Below are 17,036 nucleotides of genomic sequence, written 5' to 3' on the forward strand. Positions count from 1 at the left end.
GTAAACAGGATTTTAAAAATACTAAGTTCATGAGTCCAATTCTGCCACATTTCGAAAATTCCGAGCAGAAATCAAAACTTTATTTGGATTTTTCATATTTTATACATTCGACTGTTCATAGTTTATATAAATTCTATTTTCTAACATGTAGGTCATCAATTTTGTGGCTTAAAAGTTGTCAAATTGGAAATATTTGAGCCTATATTGGAATCAAGTTAATGTTCACCATCTTTCATTTTTAATTTTAGAAGGTAAAACTCCCAAATTCGCAGAGAAAATGCAGATGACAAGAGTTCAGTGTCCTCAGCCCAAATTAATGTGCACATTAATTGTGCAAACCTATAAAAATGATGCAACTGAAGGGTGTTTTTTCACCCGCAATTATGCTGTTACATTAACATGGACAAGCATACATTAGGTGGGTTAAGTGAGGCTATTTAAACAAAATGAACTAAGGTAGGCAATGATTGAATTAATAAAACAATCAGTTCACTTTATCTCAGTCCCATAGTTCATAAAAGAGAAATGATGTACTGATTAGAGAAAAGATATTAACTTCAAATCATCATAATTAATTACCCTCTAAAAGTAGAAAAATAAACACCAGAGTCACCACAACTGTTAAGGTTTTGGTTGCATTAACCAGTGCATCAGTTATGTTATCCTTTCCTTTATTCAATCTGCACATATGTTTATACCTAAGGATCCTTATTTCATTCATTCATGCTGACAAACAAATGAATAGCTCTATTAAATCAATGCACACACAAAGAACAAAATCACAGAGAAAATCATCTCCCATTGCTTGTTATGAACTAGAACTCATCACATGATGAGGAGGCTACCGGGTGACCTGAAACGAGTGCACCCATAGCTGCAATGCTTTTGGATCAGTGTAACTGGAACATACTGTTCTTTCCTACTCTGTCATCCAGGTTCTGCAAAGGCTAGTCAAGTCCAGAGGGAAGTCCCAGAGCAAACACCTGAATGTCCAGCTTGTGGCAGCTGACAAGTTGGCCCAGTGTCCACCAGTAAGTGGCCATCCTCGTATACTGTAATGGTCAATGGATTGCTGGCTTCCCATTTCCTCAGGTTTTTTTTATATGACAAATAATGTAACTGGTTTACAAATGATTCTGCACTCAGAGACAAATGTCTCCTGAGTTCAAATAAGATTCAGATATATTTTTTGCATAAAAACAAAATAACTATTTCATAAATGTATTTCTGGATTCACAAAGCACCTGCAAACAAGGAATTGCTTTCATTTAATTGAGGTTTTAATGGGATGTTACTTACAGCAATCTAGAAGAATTTATTAAGTTTTCCCCCCACAAAATGTTCTAAAACATCATTTGACATAATTTGAGTTCACATTATTTCAACCAACTATGTGCTTATTCGGTTAAAATCAGCCCCTTAATCCTAAATCTTGTATTTTAATTTAGCTTCTTGTATCTTTATATTATATAATCACATTCTTTACACAGTACTTAGTAAAACTACGGGACCCACAATGTCAGTGTGAAGATCATTTAATCTTATACTCATCATTAGCTTCATCTTGCTTTCCTCCCTCCCACCATCTGCTGCTCACAGGAAATGTTTGACATCATCCTGGATGAGAACCAGCTGGAGGACGCCTGTGAGCATCTCGCCGAATACCTCGAGGCCTACTGGAAAGCAACCCACACCTCGATGGCAACGCCCCTAAACCCCCTGCTAGGACGCAACCTGGGCCCCACCACCCTCACCCCCTACCCCACCAGCATCTCTGGACTGCAGGTACACATCCACTAATCCCTTATGGGAATATTAGTTACTCAAATTAATCATGTTTTTTTTCCTTAAAGAAGGAATTGTTCTTGGTCACAGTAATCCTTCCTCTTCTTCTCGGCATTATAAGCAATCCAACACAGTCCAATTGAAATGTCATGATAGGAACACTGTGGTTACACTGGCTGTTTTGGGTATTTTCAACCTAATTTTTAGCTAGTGCTGTCCCAGACTTACCTGTGCCTGCGGTATGTTCATGTGATTAGCAGAGCCAAAGAATGCGACAGAGCAACCACACGGGAGACCATTCTACCCCAAACGAACGACGCAACTTGATGACATCAGACGAGAACTACCACAACGAGCGGGCACACAAGGGACGCAATCGCATGTCATCTGGCTCACAGCATAGCAGAGAGCAGCAGGACCCCTACCAGGACTACCAGGACCCCTATCAGGATGCATACAAGCCACACCGCAATCGAAGTTCACCGGGCAGCTACAGCCATGACTCCCGGCACCGGCTCTGAGCCCACTTCTCTCATCAACGGGGCCCAAATGCCCCAGATTCCACCCGAAATAAACGCTGCAATGGAGCCAAGACGGTCCCAAATTGTACCTTTTTTGTTTTTGGTTTGCGTTATTTTGTTTTATCTACCTGGCTATTTTTCTCTCTTTCAAGATCTAATGAAATCACGTTCAGGTGTATGTTTTTGGTCAAGCTGCCAGGGTAACCCCGTCAATCAACAGCGCAAGTAGTCAAGAGGTTCAGGATGCCAATATTAACTAATCCCTTTCATTTCTGTATTTTTTCTGGGACCTTTTGGGATTGTACTAACACAATGCTCAGCAGACATGCAGCGCAGATTGTGCTTGTTGCCTGTGTCAGCAAGCTAATTATGGATAATGGTCAGATGGTGATGGTGTATGGGCTTCTAAGTGCCTGGGACATCACACCAGGTCGAAGGGAAGTCCACTGCACACAGACTGCTGAAGGCTGCTGACCCCTATCTTGGGCCATGTATAAATCCTCTCACCATTTAGCTTATTGCATGCTGATAGATGATCAAACTCCGCATCCACTTCATTGATATTTTGTACCTAGCATTCTGGATTCTCCTACGATGAGGTGTAGATACGGAGGTCCAATTTTCTAAATCACCTGATTGTGGACAGGCGGTTGGTGGTGGGTTTGTGGGAGGGGGTGGGGGGTGGGTGTGCAGATGATATCTGGCTGCTAGTTTTGAAAACTGGTGCTTCACATTCCCAAACTATTTTGCTATTTGAAAGTCACTTTGAGCAAGGCCAGCTTTTCTGTAGCATAGCTTTAGGCTTTCATTTGGGTGAAGACCCTCACCGTCATAAGCAGAACAGATTCTGATGGTACTGGGATCAGATCTCAGTCACACTGTAGGAGAAGGCAATACAGCTTCTGTTCTAAACAGCTAGCACTTAGAGAGTTAGAGAAGGCAATAGCTGTGAAAGTCTGTCAGATAGTGTAGTGAAACACAATAGCAAAATACTACTTGAGATGCCATTTGATGTTGTTGAGATGTAGACTGGCATAAAAACCAACGCTGTGAGAACCTATCTAGCAGTTTGGGATCTTCAGTTTGATGTTTTCGCCCCTGCCAGCGTGAATAATAAGATTGGGAGCTGTTTTTTTGTGTTTGATAGACCTAAAAGAGCATCTGCTGCTTTATTAGCATTGAAATCAAAGCCGTATAGAGGTAAAACAAGCATACAGTACAGATGTTGGTTGCCAAGTCAACAGTAGTACAGTAGTTCAATGGTCTGCCTCATGCGATTGGTTCATGGTCATTGAAGTTCCTTCCTGTGGTTTTAGGGGATTAAAACATTAAAAATGTGACGTGGCAGGATCGGTTGCATCATGTTCATTCTCTGTGTAGCTGGCATGCTGTCCTGACTGCAGAGCATGTTTCCTCCAGACGTAAAATAGAACCCTACTGTAACCAAGTTGATGTTTGTAGAAGTATAAGGCTCCTTTCTCAAAGAAAAAAAAAATTAAAAAGAAAAGAAAAAGATGGCCCAAATTAATGATGACTATCTCTGGAACCCTGAGGTTTGTAACTCAATACACAGAAATGGTTAGCAGAATAGTGTTGGTTTATGTCATTCAGGAACTAAAGTTTTAAAGAGTGTCAGTGGTTGCATGACTCAAAAGAGGAGCCATCCTAATGATAATAGTTTCTATTAATTCAGAATTATGTTATATGGTAGAAAGTGCACTAAAACAACTGTCTCTCACTCACAAAAAGGTTCTGTTGTGATAACACAGGCGAGAGTTTACCGAACCCACATGGTGCTTTGTGTGGAAACAGAGCTGCTGTGGTTGCTAGTAATGTTTATAAGGCTTGTTATCTTTATCCTAGTTTACTGTACATATCTTATTCTCTTGAGATATCAAATTATCTTGTGATTATGTCTTAATTATCTCAATATCTTCAGATCACAAACAGTACTAGCTAGCCAATTTTAAGCCTAAAACAGATGTTAAATTCATTGTGAATTAGGCTAAATAGAACATTAAATTGAAATAGAAGACTTCAGTCCAGAAAAATCTTGAAATGTTGTCTTGAAAAAATGAGGTTGTTAAGTTGTTGGGATAAAAGTCTTCAAGAATACAGTTTTTCAACAGTTTGTCATCTCAAGATAACACGATAGTGAGTCTTTAAATTTTGGCTGCTCTTGGCTTCTGTGTCTTGACACAGGGATCTTTTTGGGATGATAAAAACTGAGTCAAGTGTGTCATCTGATTCATGTGTTTCCCTGGCTGTGTGTCCGTGGTTACCTTTGAAGCAAATGCACCTAAGAGATGAGAAGAAAGACAAAGTATAATGACAAACAGGTGTCAGTTCAAGCAGCTTGTTAGCTTGCTTTCACTAGACTTTGGAGGACCAAACGTGACATTTAAATGACTACCAAAATTAACTGATAAATATGAAAAAAATCAGAGAAATGAATTTTAAAAATTAACTGAACAAATGAATTTTATTTATTTGGTTAAGAATTTGAAATTCTATCCATAAAATACTGAGATAAACTCTAATAATGTGTAACATATTAAATACACTTAATTTTTTATTATTACTATTTTTTTTAACCATTATTCATTCACCCAAATATGTCAAGTTTGGTCCAAGAAAGACCCCAGAGACACACCACCAGGGAAATATAATTTTTATGGGAAAGAAATTGCAGTGAAGTGTGGGATTGTTTTCCTGATGTGTTCTCTGATATCAGATATGTACTGTATAAAACCGAATAAGTTTTCCTTGGCATGTTTAGACAAATGTTGAAGCTATTCTTAACATTTAGACCCTTTCCCTTCTGACAAAAATGATGTACAGTACAGTAGTGACCGCCGCAGCACCAGATTAGGTTGGTGCTGTAAAGACCGTGAATGAACCTCTAACAAAATGCTCTGCAAATAAGTAGTGGCTTGAAAGAGGATTAAGTCCCTTACATATAATGAGTTGCTTTTTTGTCCAAGATCTATACAGAGTGCTATCTAAATAGTTAAGATCTGAATGACAAGCTTTTTAATTAAGACTGTGAATCACAACTGTGAAAGCAAAAGATAAGTTAGGAGCTGCTGCTTTTAGGTTGATTTCCATTTTTTAATTCAAATATCTCTAATATTCTATCATAAAGAAGTAGAAACCTGCTCATAGTATGTGAAAAAGTAAGTCAACAATATATCTTGTATGGAGGAAAAAGTTGCTGCACTGACCACAATGGGTCACAAGGTTCAAGCCTGTTGCATGTAGTGTGCAGCAACCACAAGATGGCAGCACAAGAAGAATTATTGCTTACAATCAAAAGCCCTCGAGTGGCCGTAGGAATTATGACTCATGTTCGTTGGGAGAGGAGTAGAAAGTATGTATATAAGTGTGACGTTTAGAGACACAAAAGTCTGCAGAAGGAGGGAGTAAAGGTAGTGGATGATTCAACAAAAGGTTGGAGTCTGATCCGCTCCCCGTTTTCCTACCAACAGTCAAGGTTGGTTTGTTTTAAGCATGTCCACGATCGTTCCATAACCTTTTCTAAGTAGTTATTTTAACCTAAACCACCATCTTTCATCAGAGAATGCTTATATGTGTCGTTCTGAAAAGCAACTACAAACGATATGTTTTGTTGGTTAATTTGGAGAACTTGACTGATCTTTAAATCAACCCTAGAACATTGATATTGGATGATTATGCAAAACCCTGTGTTACATTCAGTGCCAGCGTTTTTCAAATTTGTGCATGGCAACTACAGTATGTCTGGGTCTGTGGCTTAACGAGAACTCTGGTCTCCTAAAAGAAAGTTGGAAGTTTTATAGGCTGTGTTGACCATCCACCAAAACTTTACCCTCCACCTTGGACACACTAAATCCTGAATCAGTATTGAACACTGTCATCAGATGTAAATAGTGAGGTCATGAGGTTGCTGGCAGGACTTTAAACTTTTAATCTTGATAATATGTATGTTAATTACTAAGAAAACTAGGTGGAAGCCACTTCCTGAAAGTGCACCATCTGTTACTGTCACGCTGGGTGGCGAATTATTTACTTGAATCCTCAGAAAGTAGAAATAGATTCTGTCCTATATAAGAGATATGTGACTGTGATCAAGAATTTTACAGTCTGACACAGTTTCGAGACGTTTTGACGGGACCTAATTTGCAAAGCCTAATTAGAACAAGTTTCAAAGGAGAACATGGCCGAACCTTCCTCCTCCTCCTCACCTCCCTGACAACGTAAAGCCTGACCTGACATCAAAACACTGAGCAGATGTTTTCCCTTGATGCAAAGCAGCTCTTAATTTATTGATTTAGATTGGAAATAAGATACCATTTTCTCTTTAAAGATAGATCATTTTGTATAGATCTGGATAAAAGGGGGGAAATAATTTTGAAAAACTTCTATAGCACAAAAGAGTAAGCAAGGTGTTTTTTTTTGAGAAACTGTTCCTACAATGTGAATATGGTATATGGGCCACATTTATCTCTTTTGGAGTACACTGTTTGTTTGTTTGTTAATGGACTGAAACACCAAGACTGCAAATGGAACTAAGTGTTAAAGTGCATATGCTACTGTTTACAAGCACGCTTATGTCTCATTCTGCCCCATAGCATAAATCCCATTGGTTGATTGAACAGGGAGCCATTTTCCATTTGAAATCAAACCAACCAATGTTGAGCTGGGCTGCTTGAGACAATCAGAAGGGATTTCCAGACCAGCGTTGCACCATCCCCGTCTTTGTTAATGCCCTAAAATGATTAGAAATGTCCTTTTAGAGTCGTGGAGTTAGATCAGAAAATATAACACCACGCTCACTTACAGACCTCAAGAACGTCCCGGCTTTCTTTTACTTTAGTTCCACCTTTATCTGTGGCCAAACTTTTGTCTCAAAAGTGAAATTCATTACTAATTTTATTTATCCTGGATTTAAATCTCAAGGTGACCACAAAATACAGAACTTAATAGGGAGGATTTTCTTTGGTAAAATGTAAAACAAAAGAGAAAAAAAAGAAGCAAAAGAACAAACATTTATTCCAGTAGAAAAGTAATAGATGAATATTTGCTGGCGATTATTTTTATAACAAATAAATGTACATAATGTCTTTGAGAGATGCTATTTGCTGTATACATGTGCTGAAATGAGATGACGACCTACGTGGGACACTTGGAACAACAGCAAGGTCCAGCATACAAAGTTTCAGTAATGTGCAATACAAAACGGCATGCTGTTTTAAAATGAGGAACTTCATGTACTGTACTATGCAACCGCAAACTGTGTACATCGCTTCATGCTGTGGCTTCTCCAACCACCCTTTTCCAAGCAGCTTCATCTGGACTTTTAAGGGAATTTTGTGTTTTATCTTTTTTTTTCCTGTGGAAGATGAAAACCTAAGCGGCTAATGCGGTATTGCATGCATAATATACCATTCTAATTTATAAAAAGGAATTAAAGAAAATACATGAAATTGGAGGTGATTGTGTTTAAGGCAAAGCTACAAGTGACTTAAAACATTTCTTTTTCCAAATAAAAGAGTCGTTCTAAAGTTGTAGACAGGATTTTTTTTGTCAATGTAATGAATGTTTGTTTCACACAGAACCGTATATTCTGTTTATGGTTTTATATTCAATTTGTGGTCTCTGTTGAATTTTAAATCATTAACAGAGAAACTGGCAACTTTTAGGGATTAGGGGGCATTATAATAAAATCACAAAGTACTCTTAACCAAACTATAACCAAACCTGACATCTAGTGGTGAATAGCAGGTACTACTATCTCCTGATTGCTGCTCTACTCCTTTATATGTAGATACAGTCAAGGCAGAACAGTACAATATGTAGTTGCCTATAATTAATAAAATAAACAGGAGTATAACTATATCAGAGAGGTGCCATGTCCATTTCTAGCACAGTATTAGTATCAATGAGTTTCCAATAATGATACAATGCACAAACATTTTAAAGACATTATTTTATTTATCTGTATGGAGGACCAAACCTGCTGTTAATGACGCCTAAATGCATCAATAAAATCAAATTACTTATTATTTTATTTATGTATTAACAATAATTGAGGAATATATTATTAAAATAACTGAATCAAAAACTGAAGGCAGGCAACTGTGAGAATGAAACATTGCTCTATTAAATTAAATCTATTAGGAACTATAGTATCTATAAAATATGTGCACCATTTGTCTGCAATTATAAAAATAAATGTATAAAATACTCTTAACACTCTTTAGACCACAACCTAGAAATACTGTGTAAATAATCACGTATCCATAAACTTTCTGGAAGAGAGCATTTATTTCATTTTGAAAGAATTTTTAGTTGTGATACTTTGGGTAACACTTCTATACTTAAATTGATTTTTTTAGTTTATTATTTTTATTACAATGTTAATATATCCTGTTTTATTTTGTCACTGATACACAGTCATGTTGGTACAGATACAGATGAAGGTACAGCCTTGTTAATTTTGCTAATTTGTGATGAGATATTAGAGTCCACTACTAAACAGAGTTTCACTTATGATCTCTGTCATATAAAAATCTATTCCAGCAAACGCAGATGTAATGAATATATTACAAATGATTCAGCGGTCAACTTTTGGCAAAACAGGGCCACTATTGTATTTACAAAATATGTTTTCTGACCTAGCAAATGTAGATATAAAAGTAAATAGTGACAGTAAACAACTCGACTGGATAAAGTCTATTTACATGTGTACCTGCCTCATCCAGACGCTGTAATTGGAGTATCTGATTGACCACATGGGGTCAGTGTTTGTCAATACAAGATCTGCTCGCATTTCTATGGAGCCCTTGAAGTTTTCATGAGGAGGTGTTAGGGAGATTTTTCTTTTTTGAGATGAAAATATACAGTATAGTCCATGGCAAATAATAATAATAAATTGTCTAATCACAGCTTTGGGGGGCAGGATCATTGGTGAAGCTTGTCAGTGCTGATACCAGCTGATGACAGACAACCTCTCACATCAATACAGTTTCCTGTGGGCCATAAAAATGATAACATATTTACTATCTATAGGCTGTATTTCGTACAGACATGCTCATAACTGGCTCAGTTCTCACAATCAGTATACTGGTGTTGTCTAAGAAGTTGCAAAATTAACCTTGGGCCAATTCTAACTCAGTTTCACATAAGATAATCACTCATAGACATACTGTAGGTCTAATGGTTTGACTGCAGTTGCACAGATTATGACTTCAAGCCCAGAAATAAAGAAAATTTGAACAATTATCTGCAGTGTCTACGGAGCCTCAACCCTCAATATGTTTGAAAGCCCAAAACAAATGTTTAAGATTGTAAATTCATGACTGTGTGTCAACCTGTGAATTTTTAAACTCAACAACAAAGGTGCTTGAGATGTCAGGTAGCTTATTGACTTCATTGAAGTAGTGAATTCGGTCCTCAATCACTACTTTTTAAAAGTCAACCAAACAATGAAGATAGAAGATCAGGTGAAAATATGAGCCTGTTAGTCGCTCCGTTATCCCATAGCCTTGTAGGTTCAAGCCAGCACCAGTTACTACAAAATTACTTTATTTTCACCTGTGACGTCCCTCTCTCTTTCTCTCTCCTATTTACCTTTCTCCAGTTCTCTCCAGTTACAATGCTGTTGTCTTTATTCCAGGAGTGCTAGTGTTAAGAGGCCCGTCAGAGCTCATCGGCTGCACCTGAGGAGGGAGTTGCCTAAGGATATAAAAGGGCTGCTGTGCTATGCTTGGTTAAATATCTTTTTGCACCTTTCATTAGTGTGTGGACTCTCTCATTTGTTGCAAACCCTGAGCCAGGTCTGTAACACACTACACAGAATTAACAATACAATCCTTGAAATGGGATATTTTTGACCCTGTTAAACTGTCAGTGTGATGCTAAATCAATGAATACATTTCAGTTAAAGTGACTTTGGTTCTTGTCTGAGTATGAATGACATTTAAGAACACAAAAAGTTGATATTCAGTCTTCAAGGAGAGTGTCTGTACCCTTGATGTTACACTTGACATTTCATTAACAGACATTTTCTTTGGATCTCCATTTACTTGGGGAGTTTCTCTGCTTCGGTTTCTTCGTCTGCACTGCAGCTCCCAGTGTCACCAGTGTGATGAGCAGCAACACAGACAGCAGTTTTATGTGGAGTGGGGTGTTACCCACCCTTGTGGTTACTGTGTGACTTTGTTGAAGTTGTGGGTTCAACTCTGAGCCAATCGGCTGTGTAAAACTTTAGCTCACTGAGTTTGACAGCAACAGTTAAGTTTAAAAGTTAAGGATTCAATCCTGTCTTGAGACATTTATAAAGTTAGCAGCTGTATTTAAGGTTGAAAACATTTGATAAAGCTTCAACATTTATGGCTCACTGTGTTAAATTCCCTCTCAAAGATTTGAAGGTTGTATTGTATTATTGGATTTGAAAGGGCTGTGACTCTCTATCTATCTATCTATCTATCTATCTATCTATCTATCTATCTATCTATCTATATATATACAAACACACACACACACACACACACACACACACACACATTTGGTTAAAGTAATTTAGTCTGAAGATACACAAATGAAAAAGCAGATAATAAGTTCTTCATTTCCTCCCTCTTGTTGTGTCTACATTAAAGAAGCAGCAGCGTCCTCTGCAGTTTGTACAGAGAAGTGAAAAAGCTTACAGCACCTGGTATTCCCAGGCGGTCTCCCATCCAAGTACTAACCAGGCCCGACCCTGCTTAGCTTCCGAGATCAGACGAGATCGGGCGTGTTCAGGGTGGTATGGCCGTAAGCGAGAGAGACAGTCACACACACACTATTTATGCATGATGTAACGTCATGTATTCTGTTTATATGTGTGCTGATTGTATATGTAGCCTGTAGATTGTCTAGATAAAACACATCTTACTAGAAGACTAAATGAGGCTGTAACAGCTGTAACTGCGCGCTCCTCTCCATGTCTCAGCTGCTTATCTGTACACATTATTATATAACACACAATCTTCATCATTCTTGTTAATGTTGGGGGATTGTATCACTGGAACCAGAGGTTCCTGCTCAGAAAATACACTGATGTCTTTATCTACATAAAGCCACACAGATGTTCATGATGCTGATGATCGACATCAATAAAAGGCCTGTTTGGCAATCGGTTTTTCGCTTACGGCCATACCACCCTGAACACGCCCGATCTCGTCTGATCTCGGAAGCTAAGCAGGGTCGGGCCTGGTTAGTACTTGGATGGGAGACCGCCTGGGAATACCAGGTGCTGTAAGCTTTTTCACTTCTCTATGCAAACTGCAGAGGACGCTGCTGCTTCTTTAATGGAGACACAACAAGAGGGAGGAAAGGAAGAACTTATTACCTGCTTTTTCATTTGTGCATCTTCAGACTAAATTACTTTAACCAAATGTGTATATATAAACCTGAGTCACAGCTATTTTCGAATCAAATAATACAATGTAAGTACCTGGGTATGGTTGCATGTTGTATGTAGCATGTCATCAAGTTCTCTACATTAAAACATCATTAGGAAATCATTTTTCTTGTAAACCTCTAGATGATGCTCCAAAATTATTAATAATCCCTCAGTCCAATGAAGAAGAAAAAAACAATTAATCAATGCATGTGTCTTTAACTCCATCGATGAATGATATAAAATCTAAACTAAACCACTCTCACCATATCAATAATAAATTATATTATAAGCCATAAAGACAAATTACTGTAACATAGTAGCATCTGAATCCATATATTAGTGAGAAAATGACTAAAATGATGATAACCAGGTGTGTGCTAAACAATTTAACACTATTACTGTAAAATAAACATGCAAATACTGTTTATCTTAATCACAAAAAGCTTACAGCAGACTCTCTGGCTCAGTGTTTTTCATGGTTTCATTAAAGACAATAAAGTTACCGCTGCTGTGCCAGGCGTGCGTAAAATGCGCACAGCCCCTGACTACAGGTATTCACAGGTACTCAAAGGAAAAAAATCTTACATACATGACACATATATTATATATTACGCGACATTCAGTCCTGTTAACTTAAACTGAACTGACAGCTGTCTCCATCATCTTCGCCTCGCACACAAACCAGTGACCCTGGGGGTGTTAAAGCCGCATCTTCCGCAAATTCAAAAACGAAACAAACCGGATATCACCGTTACTCAGACTGAATGGATTGTTTCTTTATATCGTGGGACTCAGAGACGTTATACGCTGTTTTATATTACGTTTTAGAAACAAATCAGTGATTGTTACTGATTCATATGTAGACCTATATTTATTCTAGTGATAACTAAAATAAATAACTATTAACTATTATTTTGACATTGATACCAACAGAGATCAGTATAGTTGAGTTTAAACTTTCAACAATGATGACACAAGCTGCAGTCATAACTGTCCTTTTTGTTTTGGGAGTCTTTCCAAAAGGTAAGAGAGAGATGTTACAGTAGTCTGTACTTTTACAGAAGTCATTTTTCTGCTGACATTGAAGGAGGATTCCTGTGTATTTTTAACTCTAACCCAAAGTGAATGTTTTGTGAAGAAATATTCAATCCTGCTGTTTTATTCTTGTTTTCCACATTCAAAGTGTGACAGGTGAATGTTTCTTGCTGGTGACAATTTTTATGTACAGCAAACTAAGACAAAAAAGCAACATGCTTTATTTATTAGGAACTTAATTATGATAAATAAGTCTCAAAAACAGCCACATATTTACCTGCCTGTTTTCAACATCCGTGGTCACCACAACCAACCAGCAACACATTTATGAGTTAACATGAAGCTTAAAGTGATTCACACTCTTTTTCACTTTTAACATCACTGTTCAGTCTCTATAATAAAGTTTAGTACTTTACCTGCAGCCTGTCCTACTTTGAAAATTGCTGAAATAAATCATATTTTATCACTGAGTTTCCCCATCACACTTTAAATCATTTTGAGCAGTTAAGTATCAATTTATAACATAAATTGTATTGAAATGTTCACATCAACCTAAAGTTCACACACAGTTTAAACACCATATTTCTTTTCCTCCATGCAGGTCTAACAGCTGTGATACAAACACAGCAGACTGTGATGGCAGCAGTAGGAGAAGATGTCCATCTCAGCTGTCAGCTCATGCAGTCTAAAGATGTTTTTCAGGTCACATGGCAGAAACTTTCACCTGATGGGAAGGAGAAGAATCTTGCCACCTACCACAAACACTTTGGAGAAACAGTGAATGATGGTTTTAAGGGGAAAGTGGAGTTTAAAGATGCTGGACTGCAGAACTGCTCCATAGTTATCAGGAAGGTGATGGAGCAGGATGAAGGCTGCTATCTCTGTTTGTTTAACACGTTTCCTGATGGTTCTCTGACAGGCAGAACCTGCCTCCGACTCTATGGTGAGCTCCTTTCTTCACTTTTGAAGACATATTCATGGTGAATTACAGTTTTGATGGCAGTTAGAAATGATGGCTGTTAAATTGTCTGCTTGCCATCACTTTTCCATGAAATGCAAATACTTCAAACCACTAAAAGCATGTTGTACATACTCTGCATTTCACACACTTTGCATCCAAGTGTCATAAAAGTTTATTTTATTCCCAAATGTAAGAAGACATGATGATCATGATATTTAAATTATATTATCATTATATAAAATTCCTCAGTTTGTGAAATGAAATCTAGGAAACAGAGACAACTGCTCATCATAATGTCCAAGAACCAAAAGATTTCTTAAAATACTTGTTTTATTCAGTCTAAAGCCCAAATATATTTGATTTATAATGTTACAAAACAGGAAATCAGAAAACTAGCTGATTTTTTTTGTAAGAACTTGCTCCATGTGATATTTTTTAATATTTTGTCTTTGCAGAGCTGCATGAACCCATTCTACAAATCAGAGAATCAAACTCTACTGAAGAGACAGTTGTGTCCTGCTCGGCCACAGGTCGTCCTGCTCCCACAGGAACTCTGAATGTCCCACAACGAGACCGCTACTTCTCTCACAACAGCACAGTCAATGTCACCAACACCAACGGTACAGTCACCGTCACCACTACAGCTGTGCTGTCTAGTTTCCATGGAAACAGTGCACAAGTTGGATCTCTGTTTTATGATTCTGATTGGGTTTAATTTTTCAGGTTTTAATGATGAATCTGGATCCAATAAGAGTAAGTTAACCTTAAAGTTGTCTCAACTCAAAATTCACATTTAAACTGTAATTGCTTTATGAATGTTTAGTGTTCATATCACATTTTTCCCCCTTTTTCTCATAGATTTCACTTTAATCGGTGCATTGTTCATGGTAGTGTTTGAGTTGCTTTAGTCGTCACTGTCGTGAAGAACAGGTAATTTCAACTTTCAACTCAGTATCTGTCTTGTTGTGATACAAGTGTCTCACAGTTAATATGGTAATAATTTATTGACATTAAGAGGAAACACAGAGCTTAAAGAATCTATACAGACAACACCTATAAATAAATAATATATAAATGTTCTTAAATCCTTCAGTCTGTCACACAGGGATGCCAAGGAGATATTATGATTAAGACAATTTCATAATTATTCACTTGTTCATATTTATTATTAATTGCTTCTTCAGAAAATGATTTAATCTGTCTTCTCTCTATTTTAGTATTTAAGTTCCTTTCTGTCTCTATATCTCTCTAACTAATGGGTTATTTATACATGAAGCTGATTCTGATGCACTTTACTCTTCATGGTCCATTGTGTACTCATAGTCAGCCTGTTTATCCACATAACTGTTAACTGTCAGAGTAATTCAGTGATAGAAATATGTATGACGAATTGTATCAATGTGAGTGGAAATTATCTCATGTCTTGTTTTTATGTGAAGGTTACGAAACAGCTTTAATGAAACAGGAGAACGAACATATCAGACAACAAACATCTCAGGAGGAAAATCCAAGGATAAAACATGAAATGCTACTTTTGCTGAGGAGAAAGTTGGAAAAGAGGCTATGATCCCCGCTAACCCGATGTGTCATTCATAAAAACGTAGAACCAAATAGTCAGATGTGTACAAGTGTGTGTGGTTAATCTGTAGCAGCCTGGTGTCGTTTTTAGCTGATTTAATGAGGGTAAACACAATGAACAGCTGTGCATAATGGCACTGCAGGGAATTATTGAACTGAAGCTTTTCATACAGTATAAAGCAACTGTGGACAACAGATACTGTAAGAATCACCCACATTCATTTACAAATCAAAACCAATTCTTTAACAACATTAAATGTTATTTTCTGTGACGATTTTGGTTGGAGAGTGTTTAATTGAAATACCTTATTTATATTTCAAGCTTTATTCTGAATCTAGGGAACATTCCCTAAAGGTTCTCTGAAGGTTATTTAAAAAACCCTTAGGTAACCTTCAGAGAACGTTCTCTAAAGGTTCTGTAAAGGTTATTTTTCCACCCAAAACTACGTCTAAAAAGATTCTCTGTAATAATTCAATTAAAATTGATAATTAACTAAAACACATGATGGAAAATATTGTCAGTTGAGTTGAACTGTAACTAAACTTTTGTGTAAGTGCAAGTTAACACTCCTGCTTAGATCAGCAGGAAGTCGGTGGCCTGCAAAGCGAGCTGCGGTTTCTGCACCAGATACAAACACTCTGCACCCCTGACCTTGAACCGTGAAGTCTCGAAAATGTTAAAATATCTTATATTGTTAGAGTATTATAAGAATTTTGTGTTGTGCAACGCAAACCAAAATTACCCAATAGTTTGCTGATGTTCTGGTTGGTGACTACATATGGATTTTGAGATGTTGATGCTTTAAGATGAATGATATAAAAGTGGAGGCCAAAGAGGTCTCGGGGCTTTTTTTGCTTTTTTTTTTTTTTTTTTGCTTTTAGGCCTCTGTTGTGTTTTAGCTCCGGCTCCTTTTTTGTCTTCTGGCCTTTTTGACTCCTTTTCAATCATAGTTGTTTCTTTTTTGACTTTTACATTCAAGTATTTGTATTTTACTTTTTACATTTTGTAATATTCATTTTTGTAAAAACCAAATAAAACTGGTTTGTATTTTTATACACTCCAACCAAAGTTCCTGGCTTGTGCTCATCTCTGAGGTCTTCTGAGTAACTCTTTAAGGTAAGCAAAGATGCCTCCCTGAGATATTGCTGACATGAGATCTAAATTTATTTATATTGAAAATTTATAATGGAAATTGCTAAGGATCAACATGCAATATTTATTAATTAACAGTTTTGGACAGGTTTAGATCTGTTGATAAGCTAACTGACTAAGCTAACTAATTGAGAAGCTCACTTTGAAAATTTGCGTCAGGATTGAACCCAGACTCAGACTGACTGTGCAACACAGTGAGCTACAGATTGACACTGACACAATGTTTTCATGTGATGTTTTCAGTCCTCGGTGGTGCGGCTGGATTGAAGCCACAGTTTCAACAAAGTCAAAAAGTGAGCAAACAGTTCAAGCTACTGGAGCAGGTCCCTAAAAAGGTATTTTGACAGAGAATCTAAATCTTTACCTGTTATTCACTTATTTTTTTTAAAAAGCCAGTACTCTGAATTGAACCCACAATCTTAAAGCTCAAGTGCAGCCGTCTAACACAATGAGCCACAGAGTAAAACTGCTGCCAAGAGGTTTGACCAAAGGTTTTCAATCTTAATCAAGGCAGCTGGTCAAACCAGGATTGAAGTGACAATCTTAAAAGTTTAATGGCACTGTTGAACACAGTGCACC

The 17,036-nt window shown here is 37.2% G+C and overlaps 2 protein-coding genes and 2 non-coding genes across 7 annotated transcripts in view; 3 read left to right on the top strand and 1 right to left on the bottom strand.

Annotated features, from left to right (window-relative positions):
• Window positions 1-7,849, top strand: part of LOC122976543 (voltage-dependent L-type calcium channel subunit beta-4-like) — a 35,330-nt gene extending 27,481 nt beyond the window's left edge. For 2 of the 4 annotated variants that reach the window (XM_044345090.1, XM_044345092.1), the window contains 3 exons: window positions 936-1,031; window positions 1,600-1,785; window positions 2,043-7,849. In XM_044345090.1, the coding sequence (XP_044201025.1) occupies window positions 936-1,031; window positions 1,600-1,785; window positions 2,043-2,306 (546 nt within the window). In that variant the 3' untranslated portion in view covers window positions 2,307-7,849. The remainder of the gene's footprint in view (window positions 1-935; window positions 1,032-1,599; window positions 1,786-2,042) is intronic. The other 2 variants (XM_044345091.1, XM_044345093.1) reach the window with 1 other exon arrangement.
• Window positions 7,850-10,986: 3,137 nt separating this feature from the next.
• LOC122976798 lies at window positions 10,987-11,105 on the bottom strand. The gene has a single exon (XR_006401056.1). It is a non-coding gene; the product is annotated as a 5S ribosomal RNA (ribosomal RNA).
• A 365-nt stretch (window positions 11,106-11,470) lies between these two features.
• On the top strand, window positions 11,471-11,589 carry LOC122977962. Its single transcript, XR_006402175.1, has one exon. It is a non-coding gene; the product is annotated as a 5S ribosomal RNA (ribosomal RNA).
• A 1,779-nt stretch (window positions 11,590-13,368) lies between these two features.
• Window positions 13,369-16,233, top strand: LOC122976379 (OX-2 membrane glycoprotein-like). Its single transcript, XM_044344835.1, has 5 exons — window positions 13,369-13,708; window positions 14,182-14,346; window positions 14,450-14,479; window positions 14,585-14,656; window positions 15,166-16,233. The coding sequence occupies exons 1-4, from the start codon at window positions 13,402-13,404 to the stop codon at window positions 14,632-14,634; spliced, it is 552 nt and encodes a 183-aa protein (XP_044200770.1). The 5' UTR covers window positions 13,369-13,401; the 3' UTR covers window positions 14,635-14,656; window positions 15,166-16,233.
• The last annotated feature ends 803 nt before the right edge of the window (window positions 16,234-17,036 follow it).

Source organism: Thunnus albacares, chromosome 24 (assembly GCF_914725855.1).
Source record: "Thunnus albacares chromosome 24, fThuAlb1.1, whole genome shotgun sequence".
NCBI lineage: Eukaryota > Metazoa > Chordata > Actinopteri > Scombriformes > Scombridae > Thunnus > Thunnus albacares.

Bases quoted from the DNA above. Each gene is read 5' to 3' on its own strand.
- LOC122976379 (XM_044344835.1), top strand. From the start codon at position 13,402: ATGGCAGCAGTAGGAGAAGATGTCCATCTCAGCTGTCAGCTCATGCAG. The intron at 13,709-14,181 runs GTGAGCTCCTTT...TTGTCTTTGCAG, and splicing joins AACCTGCCTCCGACTCTATG to AGCTGCATGAACCCATTCTA. The intron at 14,347-14,449 runs GTACAGTCACCG...TTAATTTTTCAG, and splicing joins CAATGTCACCAACACCAACG to GTTTTAATGATGAATCTGGA.